At 37.3% G+C, this 25,281-nt stretch overlaps 4 protein-coding genes and 1 pseudogene across 7 annotated transcripts; 2 read left to right on the forward strand and 3 right to left on the reverse strand.

Moving 5' to 3' along the window:
- The first annotated feature begins 1,060 nt into the window (after positions 1-1,060).
- LOC103322316 (uncharacterized) lies at positions 1,061-7,695 on the forward strand. 3 transcript variants are annotated; one of them, XM_008224219.2, is made up of 10 exons: positions 1,061-1,245; positions 2,212-2,368; positions 2,472-2,655; positions 2,985-3,055; positions 3,713-3,850; positions 3,938-4,029; positions 4,777-5,048; positions 6,037-6,122; positions 6,316-6,417; positions 7,253-7,695. In XM_008224219.2, exons 1-10 carry the CDS (start codon positions 1,133-1,135, stop codon positions 7,412-7,414), a joined length of 1,377 nt encoding a protein of 458 aa, XP_008222441.2. In that variant the 5' UTR covers positions 1,061-1,132; the 3' UTR covers positions 7,415-7,695. The 3 variants fall into 3 exon arrangements, 1 of the variants encoding a protein (XP_008222441.2); XR_513449.2 differs by having other exon boundaries at positions 1,063-1,245; positions 6,037-6,117; XR_016124101.1 differs by lacking the exons at positions 6,316-6,417; positions 7,253-7,695 and adding an exon at positions 5,677-5,818 and having other exon boundaries at positions 1,062-1,245; positions 6,037-6,117.
- Positions 7,696-8,263: 568 nt separating this feature from the next.
- LOC103322318 (pentatricopeptide repeat-containing protein At1g62350-like) lies at positions 8,264-11,608 on the reverse strand. The gene is made up of 3 exons (XM_008224222.2): positions 11,177-11,608; positions 9,447-9,833; positions 8,264-8,503 (listed from the first exon to the last, which is right to left on the reverse strand). Exons 1-3 carry the CDS (start codon positions 11,519-11,521, stop codon positions 8,477-8,479), a joined length of 759 nt encoding a protein of 252 aa, XP_008222444.2. The 5' UTR covers positions 11,522-11,608; the 3' UTR covers positions 8,264-8,476.
- Positions 11,609-12,736: 1,128 nt separating this feature from the next.
- LOC103322320 (uncharacterized) lies at positions 12,737-13,454 on the forward strand. The gene has a single exon (XM_008224225.2). The coding sequence runs from the start codon at positions 12,823-12,825 to the stop codon at positions 13,321-13,323; it is 501 nt and encodes a 166-aa protein (XP_008222447.2). The 5' UTR covers positions 12,737-12,822; the 3' UTR covers positions 13,324-13,454.
- Positions 13,455-15,184: 1,730 nt separating this feature from the next.
- On the reverse strand, positions 15,185-16,490 carry LOC103322330 (putative helicase MAGATAMA 3; annotated as a pseudogene). The gene is made up of 3 exons (XR_016123593.1): positions 16,125-16,490; positions 15,697-16,043; positions 15,185-15,598 (listed from the first exon to the last, which is right to left on the reverse strand). The product of XR_016123593.1 is annotated as a putative helicase MAGATAMA 3 (transcript).
- Positions 16,491-17,097: 607 nt separating this feature from the next.
- SWA1 (transducin family protein / WD-40 repeat family protein) lies at positions 17,098-19,051 on the reverse strand. The gene has a single exon (XM_008224226.3). The coding sequence runs from the start codon at positions 18,930-18,932 to the stop codon at positions 17,280-17,282; it is 1,653 nt and encodes a 550-aa protein (XP_008222448.2). The 5' UTR covers positions 18,933-19,051; the 3' UTR covers positions 17,098-17,279.
- Between the last annotated feature and the right edge of the window lie 6,230 nt (positions 19,052-25,281).

A 25,281-nucleotide genomic window follows, 5' to 3' on the forward strand; every position in this document is an offset into this window, starting at 1 on the left:
TGAAAAACTGATATGGGTACAATAAGTGGACAATAATTTTATATTTATAGGTGGTAGTTGTACAAAAATTAGGAAGGGGTGGTATTTTTAGTTAAAATTATGAAATGGGTGGCATTTTAGGTTATTTCCCAAAAAATAACGAAATTTGGGACAAAGTTGACGTCGGGGGGCAAAGTATGTCACTAAAACACTGCCAAGCTGGGTAAGTAGGCAACTTTAAGTTTGAGGGGCAATGTGAGATTTGATTGTAGTTTCAGGAAGCATTGATGTAAATAAACCTAATTAGAAAATCAGAGCTTTGAGAAACATAATATACAAAATGATAAAAATAAAAAATAAAAATCCTGTAAAATTTGTATTAGGAAATCAATTATTACTTTTGAATTTTACTTATTCAAAATTACATTTTTGAAACTTTATTCTCGAAAATAATGTCATAGGAGTTTGTAAAAAAATTTTGTTGATTTTTTTAATTAATTTTTTTTATGAATTCTTTTGTTTAAAACACAAAAACTAAATAAAAAGACATCTGACGCACACGTATTAACTTTGAGTGCCACTTGTGCGCACACATATTAATGTTAAGAACCACAAATGAAAAAAATAAAAATATATAGGCCTATTTGGTATTCAACTTAAATCCAACTTTTTAAACTCAAAAACAGAATTTGAGTTCAAAACAAAGAAAATATGGTTGGTAGCCCTATTTTTAAAAACTCAAACCCAAGAACAACTAAAAAACACTATAATTATTAAAAACAAAAAATATCTATTTTTTCAGTTTTTTTCTAACAACCCATAAGTTCTCAAATTTTTAAGATTTGAAAACAATTTTCAAGTTGCATACTAAATAAGTTTTTGAATCTTAAAAATAGATTTAAGAACTCCTTGTTTTTAAAAAAATCAAAGTTTTTGAATTCTTTATTTGAATCGTATACCAAACGCCCTCTAAAAAACAAAACCTATGATTTTGTGAATCTAATGACTTTTTTGTTTTTTGGTTTTGTTTTGGCTTTTTATTATTATTTATATTTATATTTTTTAAATTATTTATATGGTGACTGGTCAGAGCTGAGAGTAAAGGACTAGCAAGCACAGAGAAGAAGAGAAGAATGGTCATTGTAGAGCAACCATGAAGAACAACAGCAGCCAAAGCTACAACAGTGAAGAAAACAACTCGAACAAAGATAGTGCTTTCTCAACCCTGGATTCAAGATTCAACCAAACCCTCCGAAATGTTCAAGGGTACCAATCCCTGTTCCCAACAGTTTCTCTTTTTTATTTTCATTTTAAATTTATAGTTTGTTTTCTCCTAATTTATGATTTTGCTCAGATTTGAAAACCCATTGAGCAAAAGCTTCTATCTTATACATGAACTATTAGACTTTCACAATTCGACTGTTTATCTCACACTCGTAAAATATAGCTTGTTTCTCTCCAATTCTACAAGGTGATTGAGAAAATGACTACGGGTTTTGGTGATTTCGATTTATTATGCAAATCAGTAGAAAAAATTCTGTGATTTGTGAGAGTACTGTGCTTAAATTGAATTATTCATTAATACTCTGTTCTGTTTGGTTGATGAGAAAATGGGGACAACAGATGCAATCAGACTATATTAATTTAATTGGTAATTCGCAGTTTGATCGTGCTTATTGTGCTTAGTTTTCTTGTTTACCCATCGTATAGGCGTAACCTTAAATTGATGTCATGTAGCTGAAAATTGGTGACAGTAAATTCGATTATTTCTGGGTTTATTTTCCTGACTAAGAAGTACGTACTTGGGTTTCTCAGATTTACTCATTTGTGTCATTTATTATATTTAGTTTCAGAACTATGGTTCAGTTCTTCAGTAATTTTTGCATTTATTTTGTCCCAGTCCTGCACTTTCCATGAGCTCTGGATTTAGATTTTAGGTACATTTGGTATAATGTTCTATCTGATATCTGCAGTATCAGTAGTTATAGAAGTTCGCATGAATCCTTAATGTGTGTCAAAATTTCTCATAAAACTTTTGGTTGTTATTAGTTTGTGTCACAAAGTGAAGTAACCCAGAGCTCTTTTGATAGCATATCAGGAAGTCTTGTGGTTCTGTTGTGTGCTTCAGTTACTAAATGCCCTTCTGAACAAAACAAATGTGATGTATTGTCCTAAAATTTGCTAAATATCTAATTTTTATGTCTGTCATGGTTTATTTATCATGATTTCTAGGTTGCTCAAAGGGCGTAGTATTCCTGGTAAAGTGTTACTGAGTAGAAGATCAGACCCACTAGATCAGTCAAACATACAAGGGCACTCTCCAAATTATGAAAGGAGCTTCTCATACAATGATGCTGAAACAAGTGATCACATGTCCAAGGACCTAGAGGTTTATTTTGATATATCTTTTCTGTAATAAATTTCCATATCATAGTATTTGCTATAAATTATTAACTGAGAATGTAACAGCTTGGTTTTTACTTCTAACACAGGAAGAAGTGCAGAACCTGAACAAGCCAAGCAATAATGCAAATTCAAATGGCCTAAATTCATCAACCTCAAATATTGAGAATACTTCCAAAGAAGCACAAAAATCCACCATGGGTGCTAGAGCTACTGATTCTGCAAGAATTATAAAGTTCACAAAGGTCCTTTCAGGGACAACAGTCATACTGGGTATAATGACTAAGTCATTACTCTTTCCCCTTTCTTTTCTCCCTCCAATTTGATGAAATTATAGTTATACCAGCAGGGTCGTGCTTGTAACTGTTAGAATATGTTCTGGGTCTTGTTTCTTGCTTAGGAGCTTTACATTTTTGTATAACCCAATCTTCATGATCACCAGCCAACCTCATCATGTGATCTAAATTTGCACACTTGTTATTGTTACTCTTTTGATATATCTATTACCTCCACAAATTTTGTTTGTTGCTAACCAAGCTCTGTATCTTTTATTTCCTTTTACGTTTTCTTTTCAAACATTTAATTTTCTATGGTTTGTGTAGAGAAGTTGCGTGAGTTGGCTTGGAGTGGCATACCACCATATATGCGACCTGATGTATGGAGACTTCTTTTGGTAAGCTCGATGCTTTGATCCTTTTAAGATTAACATTGAAAGTTTTAGAATTTTAGTCATTGGATAGTACTCAACCAAAGAATAGCTGTCATGTTATTTCCCATTGGACTGCTAGAAGGATTTCAAGTGGGGTGGGCATTACATGAATATTATCCACTTTGTATGGCTTGCATATAGTATAATAGGCTTGCAAAGGCATGTCCTTGCAAAGCTCCACAAAAGTGATGAATCCCAAAAAAGCCATTGTTTTTGTGGAAACCTTGTGAGAGGGAGCATTATGGACATAGAAGGTGCAAGGTTCTCCTTTGTATTGCCTTCTGTAGTTCTGTGGTTTTGTTTATTGCAACCATCCATGCCTGCAGCTAGGTCAGGGTTGTCAAGTGCACCCTGGGTGTCCATTGTAACGCCCATGCTTTGAACTTGAGGTTTTTTTTTTTTTTTTTCACTTTTTCTAGAAACCTTTTATTTCTGTTTATTAATATATATTTTTGTTTTATTCTTTTTGGTAATTGAAATGGAAGTTCTAGAGAATTTGTTCAAGATAGTATCATTTCCTATAAAAGGAGTTTATTTTTATCAGCCATTTTAATAACCTGGGATTTTTTTAATCTGGTAAACATTGTTGCTTGTTTGAAATTAAACATGAACTGACAACAGGGATATGCACCACCTAATTCAGATAGAAGGGGGGGAGTTCTGAAAAGGAAGCGCCTTGAGTATCTTGACTGTGTTTCCCAGTATTATGACATTCCAGATACTGAGCGTTCAGATGATGAGATAAACATGCTTCGCCAGGTGTTTTAAATTTTACCCACAATGCCTACCTGCTTAGTGTAATTTGTGCTTCGTGATTTATGACAATTGCTTTTTTATCCTTTTTAGATTGCTGTCGATTGCCCAAGAACTGTGCCAGATGTATCTTTTTTTCAGCAAGCTCAAGTCCAGAAATCCTTGGAACGCATCCTTTACACATGGTTAAAATACTATACCTGTCCTTGTTTATTTTTTTGGATGCCTTATGTGTTCATGTCAGGAAGAGAGAAATATTGCATTAATGTGGAAATTTTTTTTTGGGTTAACTTAACAGGACTTGCCAACCCTTCCCCCCCAAAACAAAACAAAATTCCTTGATACTTCTCCAACAGATTTACCAGTTTTGATATGTTTGGCCTATGTCTTTTATGTTTTTGTCCAATTGTCTTAGTTGTTGTGTTCATCCAAAGGCCTTTGGTTCATTAAACACTTGGGTAATTTGCAATGTATTCTCTACACTATATTTTTGCAACTTGATTGTATTGAAACCGTACATTTAGAGAGCTGGGAAACATGGGGCCTGATTCTCAACATGTCAGTTAACTGAACATACATGTACGTACATCTGCACTACTATTGAATCTTATGATCAGGATGTTTTAAGGTTCTAGTTTTATTCCATCGGTTTTGGATGGTAAGTGTTTTCCTTAGATGTGGACCATACGTTGACAGAGTGAGTCATAATGTTTACTTATCAAAGTGACAAGATTATGCCAATACTTATTATGCTAGCATGACTAGTTGGGTAAGCAGTTTTCGGGTTCCAGTAATGTAGCTTTTAAAAATTTGATTGAGATATGGAGCATGGTTTCAAGATGCCACCATTTTGAGTTATTTGTTTCTCAAATTATGTAGTTCTTATGATTATTAGGATGTCTTTTCAAGTTGCTTTTCCTAATGTCTTTCAGGGCCATTAGACATCCTGCAAGTGGATATGTTCAGGGAATAAATGACCTTGTTACTCCCTTTCTAGTCGTTTTCTTATCAGAATACTTAGAAGGGAGTGTGGATAGTTGGTCATTCTCTGATCTGTCTCCTGATAAAATATCTAACATAGAGGCTGATTGCTATTGGTGCCTATCAAAGTTACTTGATGGTATGCAAGACCATTACACATTTGCCCAGCCGGGAATCCAGAGGCTTGTGTTTAAGCTAAAGGAAGTGGTCAGGCGGATTGATGGTAACCCCCATTTCTCTGTTTTTAGTTTCTCTTTCTTGCACCTTTTTTTCTGCATGAACTGATACTTAAATTTTGTATGGACTTGCAAGATGCATTTTCATTAATTTTGCTGAATAGTTCCCTAAATTATTTGTAGAATTAAATATTTTCCTCTGTCATAGTTTTCAATATGGAAGTCTCATTGCTTTTCTTTATGCATATGAGGACTTACGAATAACCAGTGGCAAATGAGAGAGCCAAGGCAAAAGGCTCCAATTCCTAACTTGAGAAAGAGTTGGTTGTGTTGCTGGGGTGTAGGTTATGTTGTCAATAGAGAGTAATTAAAGGGTGGTAGAGTGGTCTAGAGATGGTTATGGCAGGCATGACTTCACATATGTAGGATTTAGCTGGCTAAAGAGTGAAGCATTCTGAACATATAGGAATTCATGAAAGGAAATTCAGTACTAAAATGTTGCTTCTATATTATTATTTATTTTGAAAACTTAAACTGCCAAAGTGTGAAAATCAAGAACTGTTTAGGGAAATTCTGAGCACTATTGGGTAATCCTGTTTGAGGGAAATTCAGTACTTGCAAAGAAGTGAAAGAATGTATATTGGAATAACCCCGTTTACTCATTTCCCTAAACAGTTTCAGCGAAAGACACAAAGCCCACAGGATACTTTAAGAAAATTGATCCACAGTCCTTTAAACACATTATTCACCATTGAGGGTAGAGGCATGCATCAGGCTAAATTTGGGGTTGGCTATTATATGTTATAAAGATTTTGAGGTAATTTTCTTTGCATTTACTGTTTTTCCAATTCTCCACCTGATGCAATAAAATTTTGGTACACATTTTTATCATAGCAAGGAGGATTCTTTAATCGGTAAATGTGAATTCTTGAAAGTATATTTCTAGGGATGTTTCTTATTTAGAAGAGAAACCTGTCAAAGTTTTACAATTATCCTTCATGTGTATACTTACGCGATTTATTCTTACTGTACTAGAACCGGTATCTACACACATGGAGGAGCAAGGGCTAGAATTTCTTCAATTTGCTTTCCGCTGGTTCAACTGTCTTTTAATACGTGAGGTGTAATCCTAAATATCTTTTCTGCATACATTTCTGTAGATTTCCCTGTTTTAACGATATTCATATATTATGGACAATGTCACCCTAAGGTTATTGGGTAGCTGAGAATGTTTCTAAGTGAAATTTGGTCACAACGTTGTGGTTTTGTCATTTATTGCAAAGCTAATGGCAATTTTTTCTTTATCCTGCTCAGATTCCTTTCCATCTTATTACTCGCCTATGGGATACTTATCTTGCTGAAGGAGATGCATTGCCAGACTTCCTTGCGTATATATTTGCCAGTTTTCTTTTAACGGTAAGATAGAAATTCTTGCCTTTGAAAGGATATAATTTCCTTGGTTACATGTTTGGATGTATTAGCTGTGGTAAGAAAATGCATCTGTTGATTTATTTGTGCATTAACAATGTGTTTTCTTTGCCTTCGGGAAATTATGGGGGGTCTAAGCTAATATGTTTGACATACCTTTCTCAGCTTTGGTTATGGAAGAAATCTATTATAATGCTTTGACACCTTATAGATTGTTTCAAAGATTTTTCTGAATAGCATTCATGGCATCCAACTTGTTCAAAACTGAAGAAATATACCGCGCACTACTTTCCATTAACAGAAATAGTGGGTGCATTCTTGCTTATCATTGAAGTGACCATTTTGGTGCTCTTCTTTCTTTTTCTTTTTCCTTTTTCAAGTTTCTTTCATATCTAGAATCTGGGAATGGTTATGTGTGGAACAAAAACGTCAGGCCCCACAAATTGCCAATTTCATGCAATACCATGCATGATGTTTTTAATGGTGACTGGGAGGCTCAGGGAAGGTCTCCTTTTATTGGCTTTTCTGCTAATTTTCCTGGCCCATGTTCGCCTTCTCTCCAGATTGTCTCTGCACGTATATACTATGCTTATGCAGTGGGTGCAACAACTTATTTCTTTCTATACTACATTTGTTGTGCTTGGGTTAATTTGACTCCAGAGAATCTGAATGGATAATTCTGTATTCTCTGGTTTTGTGTATTATGTATGAGGAATGACTGCCTTTCTGTTATTGCGTGGTCAGCTGAAATTGCTTGTTTTTTCTTTTTGGTTGCTCAATGAAGTGGATGTTAATAACTTAAAAGCACTATTATTTGATTCAGTGGTCAGATAAGCTTCAGAAGCTTGATTTCCAGGAGTTGGTTATGTTTCTTCAACACCTTCCAACTAATAACTGGACTCACCAAGAGCTAGAGATGGTGCTTTCAAGAGCTTTCATGTGGCACAGTATGTTCAATAGCTCTCCTAGCCATTTAGCCAACTAAAAAGGAATTTGTAATATCTATTAGCGGCTTTGTAATTTGTTTGTTTGCTTGTTTTTTTCTTCTTCATTTAGTTGTCCCTTTTTCTGATCTTAATTTGGTTTTATTACAATGGTTTCTGTTATGGTGGAGGGCCTTGCCCATATAGTATCAGGTGTCTAATATTTGTATTTTCAAGCATTTCGTTGTAGAATTTGGCTTTGATCAGTGGAGGAAAAAGAAAAATGATGTATTATTATGTACTCTTCTTTCTTTGAATGGAGCTGATGGAATTTGTGACCCAATGCTTTCTATAAATGTTAATAAACTGCCTGCAAAACCCGATACAATCCCTTGTGCACCCAGCACGCTAGTGGCTGGGTTTGCTTTTTTCTCCGCAGACCTATGAGACTCAAAATCTAAAGGGCTTAAGTGCACTCCCTTCATAATTCCTTCTTGAAATCTTTAAAATACAATAACAGATCCGTTAAAAAGAAAGCGAGAGCGAGAAGAAGAAGAAGGAATACAAAAAATAATAAAATAAAAACCTCCTCTTGCCTATAACCTCAGATTCCATATAACAAACAAAACTTAATTTGCTGATTACCAGTTATGTTCAGTCAATTTGTCACTGAATAGGTGGGAGAGGAAGGAGAGGAATGGCATGCAATATTGCCATATATGATACATCCAAATTGTCTTCGTTTGCTTTACTGGGATGACAAGCATGCAATATTTCCATAATCCGAATTTATTGCACAACCATATGTAATGAACAAGATATATAATCACAAAATTGTTCTGCTAGGAGTTTGTACTCTATAGATCTTAAATCAATTTTCCCTAGTACGAATGCAATAGCCCAAGGCTTCTATGCTGCCTTGTGATAAATTACAAAAAACAATTTGTTAAACCATTTTCTCTAGTTCCTCACATGAGCATTACTAAGGTCAGTGGTTCACAATGCATCAACGACTAGGAATTCGTCCACAAGCACGCGAGCAAACGACTGACCTACCATCTTTCTGTACTAGTAATACCACTGTCAACGGACCCGATATTTGCAGTCCCAAGAGTGGGAAATTATCAAACAAGATTGAGCGATCTCGTCCTCTGCAGTAATAAATTAATAATAAACAGAGCAGTCAGATACTTAAAATGTAAAATTCTAAATAGATGAATGAACTAAATTTCATAGGAAATGCATTTAAAGTGTCATATGCTCCTTAAATATTTCCACATTTTTCATACTAAAATGAACAAAATGTAAGAAGCACAAATTTATCCAGTTAAAGCTAGATTCTACTGGGGCTCTATTTGAAGAATTTTTCCATGGTCATGGATTTACACACTGATCAGAAGTATGTCTCCTATAAAGAGAAAACATAAAACTAATTGTATCATTGATAGATATGTTTCTAATGATAGGCAGCCAAATATAAGATTAACAACTTCCAATGACGTTTAAAATTGCTCACATTCCACTTTGAAAAATGCTAAGAGATGGCCTTACCCTACTTTTAACCAACATGACATCCACAACAACTAGTTTCCCTAACATAGATCACATGAGTGAGGAAATCAAGTACGCACCAAACCCTTTGTTTACTTTACCTCCTTTTATAACATGCTTGTACTAGGATTTCTTTAGAACCAAGGAATCAAAATTCTTTGCAAGGAACTAGAGTGACTTTATACATTGGATACATTGATACTAGAAGCCAGGAATATAATGTTATTGCAGTATACAGCCTACTTCATCTGTGATGTACTCAGCCTCTGTGCGTCCCAAGATTTACAGTTGAAATGGTAATAGAAAGTGATTAAAAAAAACATTTACTGCAGAACACTAAATATGAACTTGATTGGCCTCAGGCCTGCATTTCCAGATGATGAAGGCATGACATTTTATTATTAAAGAAGGAGATTACAAGAAAATAACTATCACAAATCACTGCAGACACCCTTAACAACAGACGATTCTATCTCATTAACCCCAAAACAACATATTCATATATTATGGACAAGGTCAGAACATAAATATTTGAACACTTACATGTTTTCTTGCAGCTTCTTCAAAGAATTTCTCAGGAGAATCTACATATTCAGCACAATCTTTCTTTACGTGAGCCGCCAATTCTTCTTCTCCAACCTTCTCAAGGTTTCTAATCAATATTGTAAACGTTAATTTATCTGGCACACAACCTGATGCCTTCATCAGCTCATATGTTTCCATTGCCTTTTCGGTCATACCCACTTGTATATAAGCTCCAATCATCTCAGTAAAAGCCCTAGTGTCATATTCTAATCCTTCTTCCTTTAATCCAGAGAAAAGCTCTTCAGCCATTTCAATCAGTTTGTTCTTTCCCAACAATAGGATCATGCTACAGTATAATGATAGATCTGGCTTATACCATACTTCCTCCCGAACAAATTTGAAGACCTAAAGCCTGATTCCCGTTCAGATAACATATAACATCTCAAGTTGAAAATAACAATATTCAACTATTATCATAGAAAACACTATGATTAAAGTAGTTGACAACTTAGAGCTTGCTTTGTGACCATTTTGTTTTTAGTTTGCATTTTTTTGTTAGAGATGGAAGGAATGGTGGGAGGATGTGAAAGAAATGCTTGTGAAATGGTGTGTAAGATGAAAACTGAAAACTAAAAACTGAAATAAAAATATATAAATTTAAGTTGTTTTCATTTTCAAGTTTTTGTTTCCTACATTCTCCTTTATTTTCTCAATCCTCCTTCGCACCACCCCCCTTCATGTCTCATTGCTTCATACATTTCCCCTCTATCTCTAGCCAAAAAATGGAAACTAAAAACGAAATGATCACAGAAGGAACCCTTAGTTTTACAGTTTTCATAACTGGAGTCAGAAATTCTGAAACTTACAAACCAGCCGTTACAGGATTGTTAATTGTATAGAACTACAATTTAATTACATCATGCACTCTTCAGACTAACTAAACATTCCAACCTGGTTGAATGAGCAGCCAGAATTGGCAGCAAAGGGCTTGTTTCTTATTCATGCCTCAAAAAAAACTATGTGACTGTTGTAAGTTACATTAAGAAAATCTGAAGCTGTGAAAGTGGCAAAAAGCAGGAGATAAACCATTTTTCTCATTTATTTCATTTATTTCATCCCAAATTAAGTAGTAAAATAAGGACTTTGAATTATAATCAGCACCGTAACCAGAAAAGCATTGCATTATTCAAATTAGAAAAAGTAAGAAAATTTCATCTTCCTTTTTCTTTCAGAATCATTTAGAAAGCACTTATGGCTTAATAACTTTTGATATTCTTTAGAATATCCTAAGCAGAATGAAAAAGATACATCCTTCCTTTGACAACAAAACTATCCATCACGTAATTCAAATCCTTATGAACAGACTAATATATCCAAATATATACTCACAACAATCAACATTCAGTTATTCATATCTGATCACAAAACCAAAGTTCATTGAACTTCAGAATAAAAAGTCACTTGCTGGTGTGAAGAAATCCATAAATTCCATGTACTTGGACTTGTGGTCATAATTTTCTCAAATTTACTTTTAGTGCCGCTGAGAGCATACCCTCTCCCTTATTTCCCAAACCCCAAAAGCCAAAAAGATAATCAAACATGCTCTTGATGATTTGGTATCCTGTTTAGTCGTTTATGCACAACAATAACAATCCAAATTGTAAAGGATAATTTTGCCAAACGTTTTCTTTTATAAATTTTCTAAACATGGCGCAAGAGAGATGATGACCAAAGGGAAGAACCCTAACCTTGAGCGCTAATTCCACTTCATTTTGTCTCTGCAACTCAGCCAAGGCGTCTAACAAGTCAGCTTTCAAGAGCCTGGAGAGCCTACCGCCCATAACCTGCTCGAGCTTTGATGGGTTTGATTTGGAAAGCTTTAGAGACTGAACTGCCTGAATGGCTTCAGTTGAGAGCACCCTTGACCTCCATAAAGGCTTTCTTGGTCCCCCTCTGAGGCCACAGACGATGTGGCTTGGGGTTGAAGAAGAAGAAGGTAACGCCAAACGATAGCGTAGGTGGGGTTCTGGGTAGTTTTGCTTGAAACCCAGTTGAGGAATATGGAATTTGATAGAACCCATGAGAGCTTCCATGGAAGGTGTTGTACTCCTGTAGACTGTGGAGCGAGGTCGAAGAGGTTTAAGAAACCTTCCATCCAAACTCCAAGAGAAAAACTTGGTTGCAACTTGGTTTTTATTTTTGGTTATTTGCTATCCTGGCTAATAATACAGTGAAAATGTTATCACACGTGTCATAATTTAATTGGTTTGAATAGTAAAATGCAGTGTTTCTCAAACTTCCAAAGGGCAACACCACTAACAACCAAACCCAAGAAATTTGGTTTTTCACCTCCATAAAAATAATAATAATAATATGCTACTCTTACAACATTTTCATATCACAATTAAAAGTGTCAATAAATTATAAAAGAAAAAAATATTAAATTAATGAATAAATGTTACTTTTACCACATTTGTATATCACATTCTCATAACATCTTATGTGATAGATGTGGTATACAAATATGGTAAGAGTAGATTTACTAAAAAAATAAAAGTTAATTCCAATTTTCGTTTTCAGTGTTTGACATTCATTGCAATTTAAAAGATAAGTTCAAATTTCTTTCTAATTCCCTTATAATCATGTGATGAGATATGTAAACATTTATTCTAGACAGAATCTTGGATGGGAATTGAATTGCAATGGATATCGAACTTATAGAAGCTGTCTTGTGGCTCAAATGGTTAACAACATTTACACATGCATCTGAAGTCTTGGATTCGATTCGCTCCTCCCAAATATCGAAGGTATTAAAACAAAGACAAATAAGAAAACAAAGAGTGACTCTTTCAAATAAATTTTCTTTTATTATTATTATAATTCAGAAAAATGCTGATTAACATAAAAAATCAACAAATAAATAAAGAAACTCATAAAATATTGAACTATAAAGTTTTAGAAGGGAATTTAATGAGTGATTATAGTATATTACGATAGTACGATCACATGTTACATGTCGTACTATCACATGTTACATCTTATACACGTATTATAATATAAGTTGATATTTATTGAACTATTCCTTAAAAGAGGGAAAAATAAATCATATCGTCCACCCATATTATAATACATGTACAATATATATCGCGTGACCATACTACTATAGCATTTTATAATTTATCGAAATTGAATTTGCAATAAATATCAAACTAATCAATAACATCTGAATCAAAGTGTAAAATCCCACAAAGAAGAGGGAAAAAATGTGGACCTTTTCCAAGAATATATACCAGCAAATAAATAGATAAACTCATAAAATACCTACACACTATCCGTTGGGGCCTCAAAACGTGAAGCCCAACGCTGCGCGCATAAAACCAGAGGGGAAGGAGAGATGGGAATCTCAAGCTCAAAGCGAGTGAAGTCGTCGCTCTCCAACTCGGCCGCGTTCGACTCAGCTTGCGACTCGGCCTTCACACACTGCCTTTCGCTCACCGAGCACGCTTTCCAAGGCGTCTTCCCCTACCAGCTCTCCACAGCCTCCAACCACCTCCACGAAACGCTGCGCACCGTCCACCCCAACCCCCTCATCCTCAAATGGGTCCCATCTCCGCCGACTCGCTCCCGGGTCAACTCGGCCCTCGAGGCCGTGACTCGCTCTCCGCGGGCCCAGACAATCGGGCCGGCCGAGTTCAAGCAGTGGGCGGTGGAGCTCTTCGCCGGAGCTGTGGTGGAGAACGCCAGGAAGGCGGTGATGTGGCGCGTTCCGATTGGCGTGGCTGGGATTGCTGGGGTTGGGGCCGTGACGAGGTCCGGGAAGGAGTTGATTGGGACGGCGATTGGGGTGTACGCGCTTGGCGTTGCGACTTCGATTTCTCTGAGTTTGTCTGGGTAGGGGATGAGAATGGGAGACTGTAGCGGTGGGTGAGAAGTAGTAAAAACGAAGTTTCCAGTAACTTTTTGTAATGCAAATGGTTTATGCTAATTAGTATTTTAAATATCGTAGTTTCTTCTTACGATATCTAATTTCTTGTGCTTTGTTTGTACACTAATCTAATTCTTTTTTGTTATGCAACCATAAATCATAACACATGATATCCAAGTTATATTTCTTGTGGAGGAACCAACAAATGTACGAGGGGATCAAATCGGCCGAACTTCGGAATCCGAAACCCAAGTAATTGTTTGATTGAATTGCTAAATCAAGTAATCAAAGATCAACATATATTTCTAATCTTTTTTCTGCATCATCATCAGGTAATGGCCGCAACCTTCAAGATCAACATATGTTGTTGATAGGGGTGCTTGATGTTTGTGGCTCATCTGTTAGACTGAGTGAAGATAATGGTTTTGAAAGAACCTCCACAGGATCAGCCTCATGGGAGCTGCTCGAATCCACCTGCAATCTAATCGGAACTGCGTCTCTGAACCATGTCTATAGAATACTTTCAATCAATCAGCTTCAGCACAAATGTACTGTTCTATTAAACTTGTCAAAACATGATTTCAAGCCGCTTACACTTACCCAACACATCTGCGCAGGCAGAGGCTCATCTCATCGGTTGTATAGCAACGAAACATAATTTCAAGCTGCTTATCAAGTTCGGGACTATCAGGAACTGGAAGAACATCCCAAATCTTCCGGACGGATCTCAGTGTCTTTAATCTTTTTTTATGGAATTCTGAATTTCATTGGTGAAGCAAACCTATACAGGAAGAAGATTGATTTAATGCTACAAAACATAAAATCTAAACTCAAATATCCTAAGAACCAAGCAACTAAAATTTTTATGTGGACTAAGGCCCCATTTGGTTCATGGAAAAGGAAGCTTATGGATGGGAAATCAATTGCTTTCCTATTTTTAGTAAGTAAGTATGGGAAACCGTTGCTTGGCAAATGGAAAAATAGGAGGAAACGTGAAGCCATCCTCCTTCTTGGGTTTTACTTTCCCATCTCATGAGAAAGTAAGGCCATCATTAAATGCACATTTTTTCTGACTAATTTTACAATTTTATCCAACAACTATTAGTATTCTTTTTTATTTTTTTAATTCTTAATTCTTAAAATCCTCCCAGCAACATTCTATTTCCCTAGAAAGTATTTCTCATAACTTTGTTTACACAAGGAATGCAAAACTTCAACCTCACCCAAGTTTTCACATTCTCCTTCTCATAGCAACTTCAAACAAGGTGGGTATTATACTTCTAACAAAATGTACATATTTTTCATATTTTTAATAGGGGTACAATTGGGAAACTATAATTTGTTTTCCATTTTGGGAAAAGAAATGAAGTGATATTTCAAGTTACTTTCCCAGCATTACCAAACATGGAAAAAGAATTGTCATTTCCCACCCTTTAGAAAATGTTATGGAAAATGATTTCCCATCAAATATGTTCCATGAACCAAACGGGATCTAAAAGAACGAATTCGCCTTTAAAGAGGCATGTTCCCCCATTCAAGGGAAATTTGTGCACTCTATAAGCTTTGATTCATAATGTCAGGTGCAACATAACACTATATATTGGCGGCATGCAGAACAGCAGTCCAATATAATTCAAACGGAAAGGAAACGTAGCAGCACACCTTCCATTTGGCATTTTTGAACAGCAGAGAATCGGAATCAAGTGGAATATGAAGTTGGCCAAGCTCCATGAGGGCAGCTGCAATGGCCTAAGCCAAGTTCTTGTCCTCATCAGCATTATAAAAACATTTGCGTTTCTTTGCGTCAAGAATTAGTTTCTTCCAAATAGAGTTAGTTCTAATCAAAGTCGCTTCATTCCCCAAAATCCAAAGACAGTGTCAACAGACACAAAGAAACAAATCAACTTCATCAGAAGCACCAAAAATTCAGACAGTACACCTAAGCTACTACATGTACAACCGCAATGTGACAGAAGCACCTTGCACGCGTTAGCATCACGTTTGCTCTTTGAGGATTGGATATGAAACCTACATATCCTTTCTCATTACATCTGACTCTGGAGATAATATTAATTATCACATCATCTTCACCATCTTGGAAACCATCAACAGATTGAACCCTTACAGAGAACCATCAGTGCCAGAAACTCCACTGTAATTCTCTCTCTCTCTTGAATTGCATTAACTTGAGCTTTGTAAGATGATATTACCAGAACACTAACCTTCTTTTTTGTTCGAATAAATTCTGTGGTCCATAAAAATAGTTACAGAAAAACCTTCCAAGCATTACAAGCATAACTGAAGCAGTTAAGAACATCTACACTAGAATACAGCAAAAATTACCTCTGTAAAGGCTTGCAACAATTTCACAGACTGCAGCAACCTCAACCATATTTTTACGACTATGCCCGCAATCAAATTCTTCTTGTCCATTGGCTACATCATATAAAGGAGTAGCATTCTTATATTTTTCCAGAAAGAAAGCACTTCTCATAGCTTCTTTGCTTGACATTTGGACCGTCTAATATCCGGTTGTTGTAAAACTCCATTTTTGGGAATAAGCTGATTGATGGATGCATTCTATACCGGACATTGAGAAGGTGCCTCTCATGTCCCAACAGTAGAGGTCTTCCGAACAAACTTCTTCCAAAACCACCCTTCTCTTCTCGGAGATCTGAAAGTGCATTATTCAAAATTCACATAAAACATAAAGCTTTACAAACTTTTTTAACTATACAGCACAAAGGACAAAATGAAACCTTGCTTATAACCATAGCAGGGAGTTGCCTCTCATCTCCTATGAGAACAGCATGGCGAAGACCCGGGTGTTGCAAAGGAATTGCTGATTCACATTCTTTAAGCTGAGCGGCTTCATCAATCACTAACAAATGCAAGGGTGCCTTTTTCTGTGTCTGCAATTTAGCAGAGCTTGACACGATGCAAAATATTAAGGAAGCATTTGCCAAGCAGAATTTCCTTATTTTCTCCAAAATTTTCAAATTAGGAACACAAAATTTACGAAGTGACCCCAGTTTACGAAGACAATCTTTTAGAACTAATTGTGACCTTTCATTAGCAAAACCAACCTCACGAAGTAAAGATTTAAGAGAATTGAGCAAATCCAAAGCTCCAATCATGTCTGTCACAACCTCTAGTGAAATACAAGAAGTTGGGGAGTGAGTGTCCCCAGTTTACGAAGACAATCTTTTAGAACTAATTGTGACCTTTCATTAGCAAAACCAACCTCACGAAGTAAAGATTTAAGAGAATTGAGCAAATCCAAAGCTCCAATCATGTCTGTCACAACCTCTAGTGAAATACAAGAAGTTGGGGAGTGAGTGTACAAATTTACCATGCAAAACTCCACATGCCCACCAATTGAATTAAGTTTTTCATTCACAAACGAAGGAATGAAAGTTTCATGTAACTCGTCACAGTCGAAAATGTCTTAGGAATTTTTGTCACCTGTAGTAGTAGGTTACAAACATCAAAGCAATAAAATTGACAAGCATGCATAACTCATCACATTGTAGCTACTACATGACAAGATACGAACACAGTTATATGTACGCATCCCTGCGGATTATATCCCCAAGGATATAAATACAGCATTTCATGTCATGTTCCGTAACTTGACCTAACCTTCTGACGAACTGGGGATTATATCCCCAAGGATAAACAACTCACTAAGAAAATTTAAGACAAAGTATGAGATGTGAATAGTATACTTAACATGAGCCAACATTTCTTGGCAGTAAAACTGAGATTATTTTAAACACCATAAAAGAAACAAGCATTCAGAGTAGATTCCAAAGAAACAAAATTGCAGATACTGTCTTGCCATGATAAGAAGAAACCTCAGGCAGGTAATAAGTAAAAAACATAAGATAAATTGATCATGAAAATTGACAAAAAGCAATCAAGTTTCATCTTCTTCCCGTGATCCTCAACAAAGGTGAAATTATACCCTGTATCTCTTGCAATGATTGTTGTATTCGTATTTCCTCCTCAACAGACCTTTTAAGGTTTCTAATATGACCCTTCAAATCGTCAGAAGCTCTAATGTCTTCAGCCCTCATCTCTAGAACCTTCTTTGTCAACCCCATCAACAACCCTGAGTAACTAGGGATGGTCGAGTGCTTCTGCAAAAACATCAGCAACAATCCGAGCTCCTCCATATCCAAATTCGAAACACATTTCAGCAATTTCTTCCTTGCTACCAATTCCTCCATCACAGCCACAGCATTCTCCGGATTCTTACTACCCAACACAGACACTAGAGCTTCCTTGTGCCTAAATTTCTTCAACAGCTTGTCATGCTCGCCTAATTTCACTTTCCTTGGTCTCATTACCAAATACTCCCCCTCGGATGGCTTCTCTCCTTGCCCTCTGTGGAAATATCGAAAATTAGTAGGCTTCAATACCCGAACCTGTGGTTCCTCCACAGGTCCCAATCCCCCAGCATCCCCAGAGCTTAACGCCTTCAGCTTCTTTTGCCTCCTCTCATATTTGGAAAGCGGCCTCTCTAGCTCCTCATCAGAGCCACCCTCAAAATCTTCCTTGTTCTTCCTCCTCCCAGCGTATATTGTCCCATTCGAAGTCCCAATAACCCTGGTCAAACAATCCGGCGAAAACCCTACTGACATGAGGGGAGCAGGGAACCTCATGGAATGAGTAACTTTCATTTTGGCATAATCAAACACCTTCATATAACCATCCAATGCCACACTCAAAATCCTGTACTGCTGTGCTTCTTCCCCAACATCCTTCCCAAGTTTTCCAACACAAATCGAAGTCACAGTCTTGTTATGGCTCTCCATTGAATACACCAGTTTTCCACCTCCCATCAAATCCCAAATCTTCACAGAATCGCCACCAGCTGTTGCAATTAACCCCCCGGATGGCAAGAAAATTACGTCCTCAACCGGCTTGCCATGATTCACTTCCATTACTGACCCAGAATCCTTAACTCTTACATCCCAAAGCTTCACTGTGTGATCATAAGACCCAGTTATGAACATGTCCGCACTAACCGGTGAGCAATCGCCGCACCTCACATAGTCCTTGTGGCCCAGCAAGTCGCAAATTGGGGTCTCGCCGGAGACGTCCCAGTACTTAACGATTGCGTCGTCGCCGCCGGAAACCAAATGGAGCTTATCGGCAACTGGGTATTTGACGAAACGGGCTGGGCGTGTGTGGGAACGAAGCTTGCGAAGTGGGGTTCGGGTTTTGACGTCGAATACTTGGACGAGGCCCGAGAGGTCTGAGGCGGCGATGAGGAGACCATCGCATCGGAACGAGGCAGAGGAAACGACGTCGCGGAAGGAAGAGATGGTGGCGGTGGGTGAAAATTTGTTTTGGGGATTGTAGAGGGTTAGAGAGGCCGAGTGCGCCGCAGCGAATGAGTGTGGGGTTGTGGGTGAGAAGGTTAGGGAGGTTATGGAGGAGATGAGGTCTGGGATTTGCTTGGTTTTGAAGGAGGACCAGTACTTGGATTCTGCGGTTTGTTTTGGGGTTCGGGGCTTAGGTTTGTGCTTGGGTTTCACAGGGTACGTCTTGGAGATTTGGGGTTCCGCCATTGAAGGAGCTCAAATTTGGTCTGTCTCCTGGTGGTTTTTGGCGTTAGGGTTTTGGTTCTGATGGAGTTAGGGTTTTGGGTTTTGAGGGAAGATTCTGCAACGACGCCGTTATGTACTCTTCTAAGAGCACCCCAACCCAAAGGCAAGGGTAAGGGCAAGGGCAAGGACAAGGCAAAAGCAAGTTTCACACTATTCATGTAAATAGTGGCAGGCTTTTTTTTTTTTTTGTTCCACCCTAAGAGTGGTTCCACCGAGCAGCCCAAGCCCGAGGCTAGGCGGGCAGCGTGAAAAACCACGTTCGGTGGGCGATCTTAATGGAGTGGGACCCATTAAGAGCACGAGGCTAGTTTCAAGCTCGAGCAGTTTTGGGTGATGTCATCGCGATGGCATCACCACTCATTTGATTTTTTTATATTGCCACGTGGCATCGTTTGAGCTCTCCGATCGGATTTTTCCTCCAATCCAATGGCAGCCAATTTTTGCAATAAAATATTGAAAAAATTCAAATTTTTTAAAAATACCCAAAAATTAATGAATTTTTTCTATAAATACCAGCCAATTTTTTAAAAAATTTATCTGAAATTTGAAATTGAAAATTTTATCCGATTATGAGATATGAATAGTATTGACATGTAGGAACCCGAAAATCTTATCCGAAAATATTATTCAAATTAATTATTGAGGTAAAAAAATTTGTGAAAAAAAAAAAAAATGAATAGTAATTGCCCTTTGCCATGACAACGGGTGGAAACGGAAATGGCTTTTTGCAAGGGCAACTACTATTCACGTGAATAGTAGCTACCTTAACCCTCCGGAAATGGCTTTTTGCAAGGGCAACTACTATTCACGTGAATAGTAGCTTTAGCCCCCTTGCCATGGCAAAGGGCAAATTGGTGGAGTTGCCCTAAAGTATAAGGGCAAGACAAATACTATTCATTTTAATTTATTTTCAATTTTTTATGCTTAAACTATTAATTTTAATAAGGTTTTCAGATAATATTTTTGGTTGCCACGTGTCAATATATATTATAAAATTCTCACCTAAAATTTCAGATAATATTTTCGAATAAAATTTTTGGTTGCCACGTGTCCATCAAATTTCATATAAGATTTTCGGATGAGACTCTCAGTTGCCACATGTCTTATTTCAGATAAGATTTTCACCCTTTAAAATTGCGCCACGTGTCCTATGTCAGATAAGATTTTTGGATATTTATTAAAAAATTATAATATCATATTTCAGATAAGATTTTCACCCTCTAAAATTGCACCAACGTGTCATCTTTATCTTCTCAATCCCTCTATAAAACTACACCCTCAACTCATGCCTCTCACGCCATATCTTCTATATTATTTCATTTCTCATATTTTACAAAACACATTCTACTCTCAATGTTTAACATGAGAAGGGTGTTGAAGAGGCAAGAGCGAGAAGAGGAAGAAATCATGCGTAAACGTGCTGAATAAGATCATGAGGCCGATGAAGAGGAGAAAAAATGGTTGTAGAGGTGTGTATGCTTAATGAATCAAGGTAACACTATCGTCGTCGTGCCCCGAATGTGGACAGAAATAGGCAATCTCGGGATAAAAATCTCTTGGGAGATTACTTTATCCCAAATTCGTTATATCATGTTTCTCATTTTCGAGAGAAATATAGAATGCAGCCTTATTTGTTCCAAAAAATCATGCATGATATTTGCAATTACGACACATACTTCGTTCAGAAGTATGATGCTATTGGGGTTTTGGGTCTTCTTCAAGAGCAAAAACTTACAGCTGCTTTAGGAATGCTTGCGTATGGGGCATCTATAGAGCAAGTGAATGAGATTGCGTGGATGAGAAAATCCACTATCCTAGAGTGCTTAGTCGGATTTTGTGATGCAATAGAAAATCTCTACAAGAGGGAGTACCTCCTGCAAACCTACGACTAGGGACCTTCGAAGGCTTGTACAAAAAGTCAAGGCTCAAGGTTTCCTATGCATGATTGGAAACATTGATTGCATGCACTGGCAGTGGAAGAATTGCCCAACTGCTTGGTAGGGAGATTATGAGAATCGAAAGGGCTAAAAAAGTATAATTCTAGAGACCGTAGCTTCATTCGACACTTGGGTTTGGCATGCCTTCTTCGGTGTTGCCAGATCACAGAATGACCTCAATGTGCTTGGTCAATCCCTAGTATTCAACGATGACTTGAGAGGTCATTCCCCCCTGATCATATACCAAATCAACAATACCGTATACTTGGGTGCGTACTACCTCGCAAATGGAATTTATCCGAGGTGGGCAACATTCATGAAAACAATTCCGAATCCCTAATCCAAGAAGGAAAAAAGCTTTGCTGCCTTTCAAGAAGTTATAGAAAGAGACGTGGAAAGGTATTTCGGTATCTTGCAAACTCGTTGGGCAATTATCAGGAGAGCTACTCGGATGCTTGATGAGGAGGTGCTGGAGAGCATTATGATGACTGGCTTTATCCTCCATAACATTATTGTGGAGGATGAGTATGATTATGATGCTCCAGAAGTGTTTGATTATGATGCTCCAGAAGTGTTCGAACCCGATCCCATGAACACAACATTGACTAGAATTTATAAAAGGCGGATGGGAGCAAATGGATAATCAATGGAGCATGAATTGTAACATCGGGATGGTCGATACAACAACCCCATGATTGATCGTTATTAGGAAATGCAATCTTCATATGTTCACAAGAGACGTCAAGTTGACTTCATCGAGCACTTGTGGGAGATGAAAGGCAATCATAGTGATGAAGTGAGATTTGTTTTTAATTATGATTTGTTTTGTGTGTGGTTTGTTTGGAATTATGCTTTGTTTTTAATTATGTTTTATTTTGTGTGTGGTTTGTAATGAATTAAGGTTTGTTTTTAAATATGTAATGTTTTGATGTATGAAATGTTTTTAATAAATAGCTATATTTTTTTAATGCTTTCTTTATTGAATAAAAGGGAAACAATACAACAAATTAATACATATTGAATAAATAGGAAACAATACAACACATTAATACATATGGCAACCCTTTCAATACAACCTAATGGTTTTGAACATTTAACCAGTCCGTATATTGCTAGGTCCATCATCATGGAAAAGCTTTCTTCTCATAACATCCTTTCGTTTTAGCTTCCAATAGGACTTTGTTTCAGGAGACATATGGCTCTATCCATGGCCATGATTTTCATCTCTTTGTCCTCCATGTCTTGTTCTTATGCCTGCTGCCTTTGAATTGCAAATGCTTCATGTCGTGCCTTATCCACTTCTTCTCTTTTCAAGTCTCTCTTAATTCTTAGTGCGCCATTCCTAGCAATTTGCTCCAAAAATTGTGCACATTCATTGTTCGAAGTGCTCCCTCTCTTGGCCTTTGCCGCCTTTCTCCCAACCGTCGGACCTGTGGAAATTATTTTGAATCTCGAACAATTCTTCACAACATCCCAACATTGGTGTTTGTATGATCTATTAAAAATAAATAATTGTGAATGCAAGAAAATATAAACAATTATGGATATATTTGCAAGAAAAAAAAAAGATTATGCAAGAAAATATAAACAAATTGGAAATGCAAGAAAAGCAAAATTATTATGCAAGAAAATATAAACAAATTGGAAATGCAAGGAAAAAAAAAAAAGAATATGACTGCTTCGAATGCAAATGCTTCATGTCGTGCCTTATAAACAAATTTAAAAAAGTTACATTAAATAAAATGGCATTTATAAATATTTTATCTCATCAGCAAGATTTTGACCGCTTCGAATGCTGTCCCTCGCTTTTGCCAACGCATCTCTCCATTTCCATAACTCTTTATTTAAAATTTTCCACCTACTAGCCAAGGCCATTTCCGTCCAAGACGAACCCGATCTTTCACAAAATTCTCCATGAATTTTTCTCCACATATAACAGAACTTCATCTCATTGTCCGTGACTGGTAATGACTAACTTTCACCCAACCCTCACACAACACAATATATTCCTAAGTTGTCCACGCGCCTCCTGCTTTGATAGAAGAGGCCATTTGTTTATTTTTATTTTTATATACAAATGGAAAGTAGTAGAAAAATGTGAGTGGAAAGTAAAAAATATTGGAAGGAGAAGAGTTTATATGAAGATTTTGTAACACCCCGACTCCAAGTAAATTTCCAATTTAAAGTATTTAATCTAATTAAATGTGAATTTACAAAATTACCCTTGGGGTAGGGTATTTCGGTCATTTTCTTAATCCGGAAAGAGAGTTCGGTATTTTTGGATTGGTCGCATTGAGGTGAGTCCGTGGATGTGTGGTGGACTCGATTTGGATTTGTAACGAAATTTCGGCGATCAATTTACCTTCGGTGGCAAAATCGTAATTAACTCGAGAAGGGTTTGGGTAAAAATCAGTTTTGTTTTCAGTTTTACCTCACTCTCTCTCTCTCTCTCTCTCTCTCTCTCTCTCTCTCTCTCTCCCTGAGCTATTCTCCCTCTCTCCCGAGTTATTCACCTGAACAGAAAAATCCACGCCGCCACCACATCCGCCACCCCACTCTTGAGACCGGTCCGCTCGATTTCATAATGAAGTCGGACTGAACCACCCGATTTCCCCGAAAATCTCGAGATTCGTCGACGGTATTGATTGGTTCGAACCGGATCAATTCCGGTGTTGCGCCGCCACTTCACCACCCATTTCGGTGGCGGTGAGGGTTCTTCCTCTTTTCCTTGTTCTAGCTGCCTTTGGTTAGGATTGGATCTTTTTTGTGTAAAACCCGATTTGAGAAGTTAGGTTTTGGCCGGTTTTCAATTCGAAATTTTGGCCGTTCAGCGGTTTTGGGCTTGGCCATAGTTGAATGAAGTGCTCCCCTTGTTGAGTAGGACCTGTAGCCGGGAGGGTGACTTATGATTTGGAGATTTTCCGTCGTCGGAATTTCTCTACACACCCGCTTGCTGCCAGCGCATGTGGCGGCGCGTGGGCAAGTGTGGTGGAGTTGCAAATTGTTCCAGTGTGATCCTTAGGTTGTCATGAGCGCGTAGGATTTCGCGGATCTCAATTCCGAGGTCGTTTGACTATCCAACGGATTAGCGCATATCGTGCATTATCCATGTTCGATATGTTCCGACCGTTGGATCATTTTCAAATTGAAGTATGTTACTCTGGACTCCCTTAGGATCGTGTAGGATTCGACGGACCATAAAACAGAGTCTCGTATTCTCCGAAAATGCCAACTCTAGGTTAGGATTTCAATAACCGTCCAATCGTGTGATCGTGAGCAATCTAACCGTCCGTTTTGGACCAAACTTGCAGAACGTGTATCCTAGACCTTGTAAAACCTATAGGAACTCCCGGATTGAAAAACGGAGGTCGTGGGTCCCGTGGGCCCGGTTGACCCGAATTGGGAAGTTTGACCGTCGGTTGACCGAGTGTCTTCCAAGGCTATTTCATCGTGCGAATTGGGTAGGACCCTATTTTAAGGTTCTGCTTCGAAGTGCTTGATGTTAATCGCATTTTGTATTCAGATCAGTACTCCCCGTATATGCAGTAGGACCTCTCAGGGTCAAACTGTGTGGGACTACTTGTGAGTGGACTTTTCTTTCAAAACTTCAGCATGAATTTATTCATGGAAAACATGGCATATTGCTTTATTTTGTTTATTGAATATGGTATATATTCGAATGTGAAATTCGTGGTATTACTCATAAAGTTTTGATAATATGAGTTATGTAAAGGTGTGATCATTGTTATGTCTGTTTGGAGTGCTTTAAGCACTATCTTATGTACCTCCCCGGATCTGAAACTTGATTATTGATACTGGATACACTTGGAATTATTTCAGGACATCCTTGAGGGGATGTTGCTGTGGACCCTAGATTTGGGGTAGTCTGCGCGTAGGATGGTATTTCAGCGTACAAGCTTTGGTATGCGTCTTTGGTTGAGAGTTAGTTCCTAGTTGGACGGCTCGTTCCCCAGACACATGGTGAATTGAGGAATGGCTCTGCCATGTGGACTAGTCAAACAATCCCCCGGTTGGATTGTTTCCCCGGTACAACTAAATGTTGGTTATATTTATATATTATTATTATTATATTTTATATTACTATTATATATATATATATATGAATATTCTGTTGTTCTTATTTCTCGGTAAGGATACTTCCTCGCCGGTCGTACCATTAGGTACATTTTCGAAAGTTTAATCTCTCGGGACTTTTAAGTTTTGAGTGGTGGGTTTGTGAAGTGTGATTCACGGATTTCGGATTTGGTATCCAATATTATTATTATTATTTTTTATGTATATGTTGATATACTGCTTATGATAGTTTTAATATGCATCTGGATTCGTTGCATATTTTTTATAAAGGTGGGGTT

The sequence above is a fragment of the Prunus mume genome, linkage group LG2 (assembly GCF_029339155.1).
Source record: "Prunus mume cultivar Tortuosa linkage group LG2, ASM2933915v1, whole genome shotgun sequence".
Lineage (NCBI taxonomy): Eukaryota > Viridiplantae > Streptophyta > Magnoliopsida > Rosales > Rosaceae > Prunus > Prunus mume.

Bases quoted from the DNA above. Each gene is read 5' to 3' on its own strand.
- LOC103322318 (XM_008224222.2), bottom strand. From the start codon at position 11,521: ATGGAAGCTCTCATGGGTTCTATCAAATTCCATATTCCTCAACTGGGT. The intron at 9,834-11,176 runs GTTAGGGTTCTT...ATCAGGCTTTAG, and splicing joins AAGTGGAATTAGCGCTCAAG to GTCTTCAAATTTGTTCGGGA. The intron at 8,504-9,446 runs GTAAGTGTTCAA...TTATTACTGCAG, and splicing joins AAGAAGCTGCAAGAAAACAT to AGGACGAGATCGCTCAATCT.
- LOC103322320 (XM_008224225.2), top strand. From the start codon at position 12,823: ATGGGAATCTCAAGCTCAAAGCGAGTGAAGTCGTCGCTCTCCAACTCG.
- SWA1 (XM_008224226.3), bottom strand. From the start codon at position 18,932: ATGGCGGAACCCCAAATCTCCAAGACGTACCCTGTGAAACCCAAGCAC.
- LOC103322316 (XM_008224219.2), top strand. From the start codon at position 1,133: ATGAAGAACAACAGCAGCCAAAGCTACAACAGTGAAGAAAACAACTCG. The intron at 2,369-2,471 runs GTTTATTTTGAT...CTTCTAACACAG, and splicing joins ACATGTCCAAGGACCTAGAG to GAAGAAGTGCAGAACCTGAA. The intron at 5,049-6,036 runs GTAACCCCCATT...TTACTGTACTAG, and splicing joins AGTGGTCAGGCGGATTGATG to AACCGGTATCTACACACATG.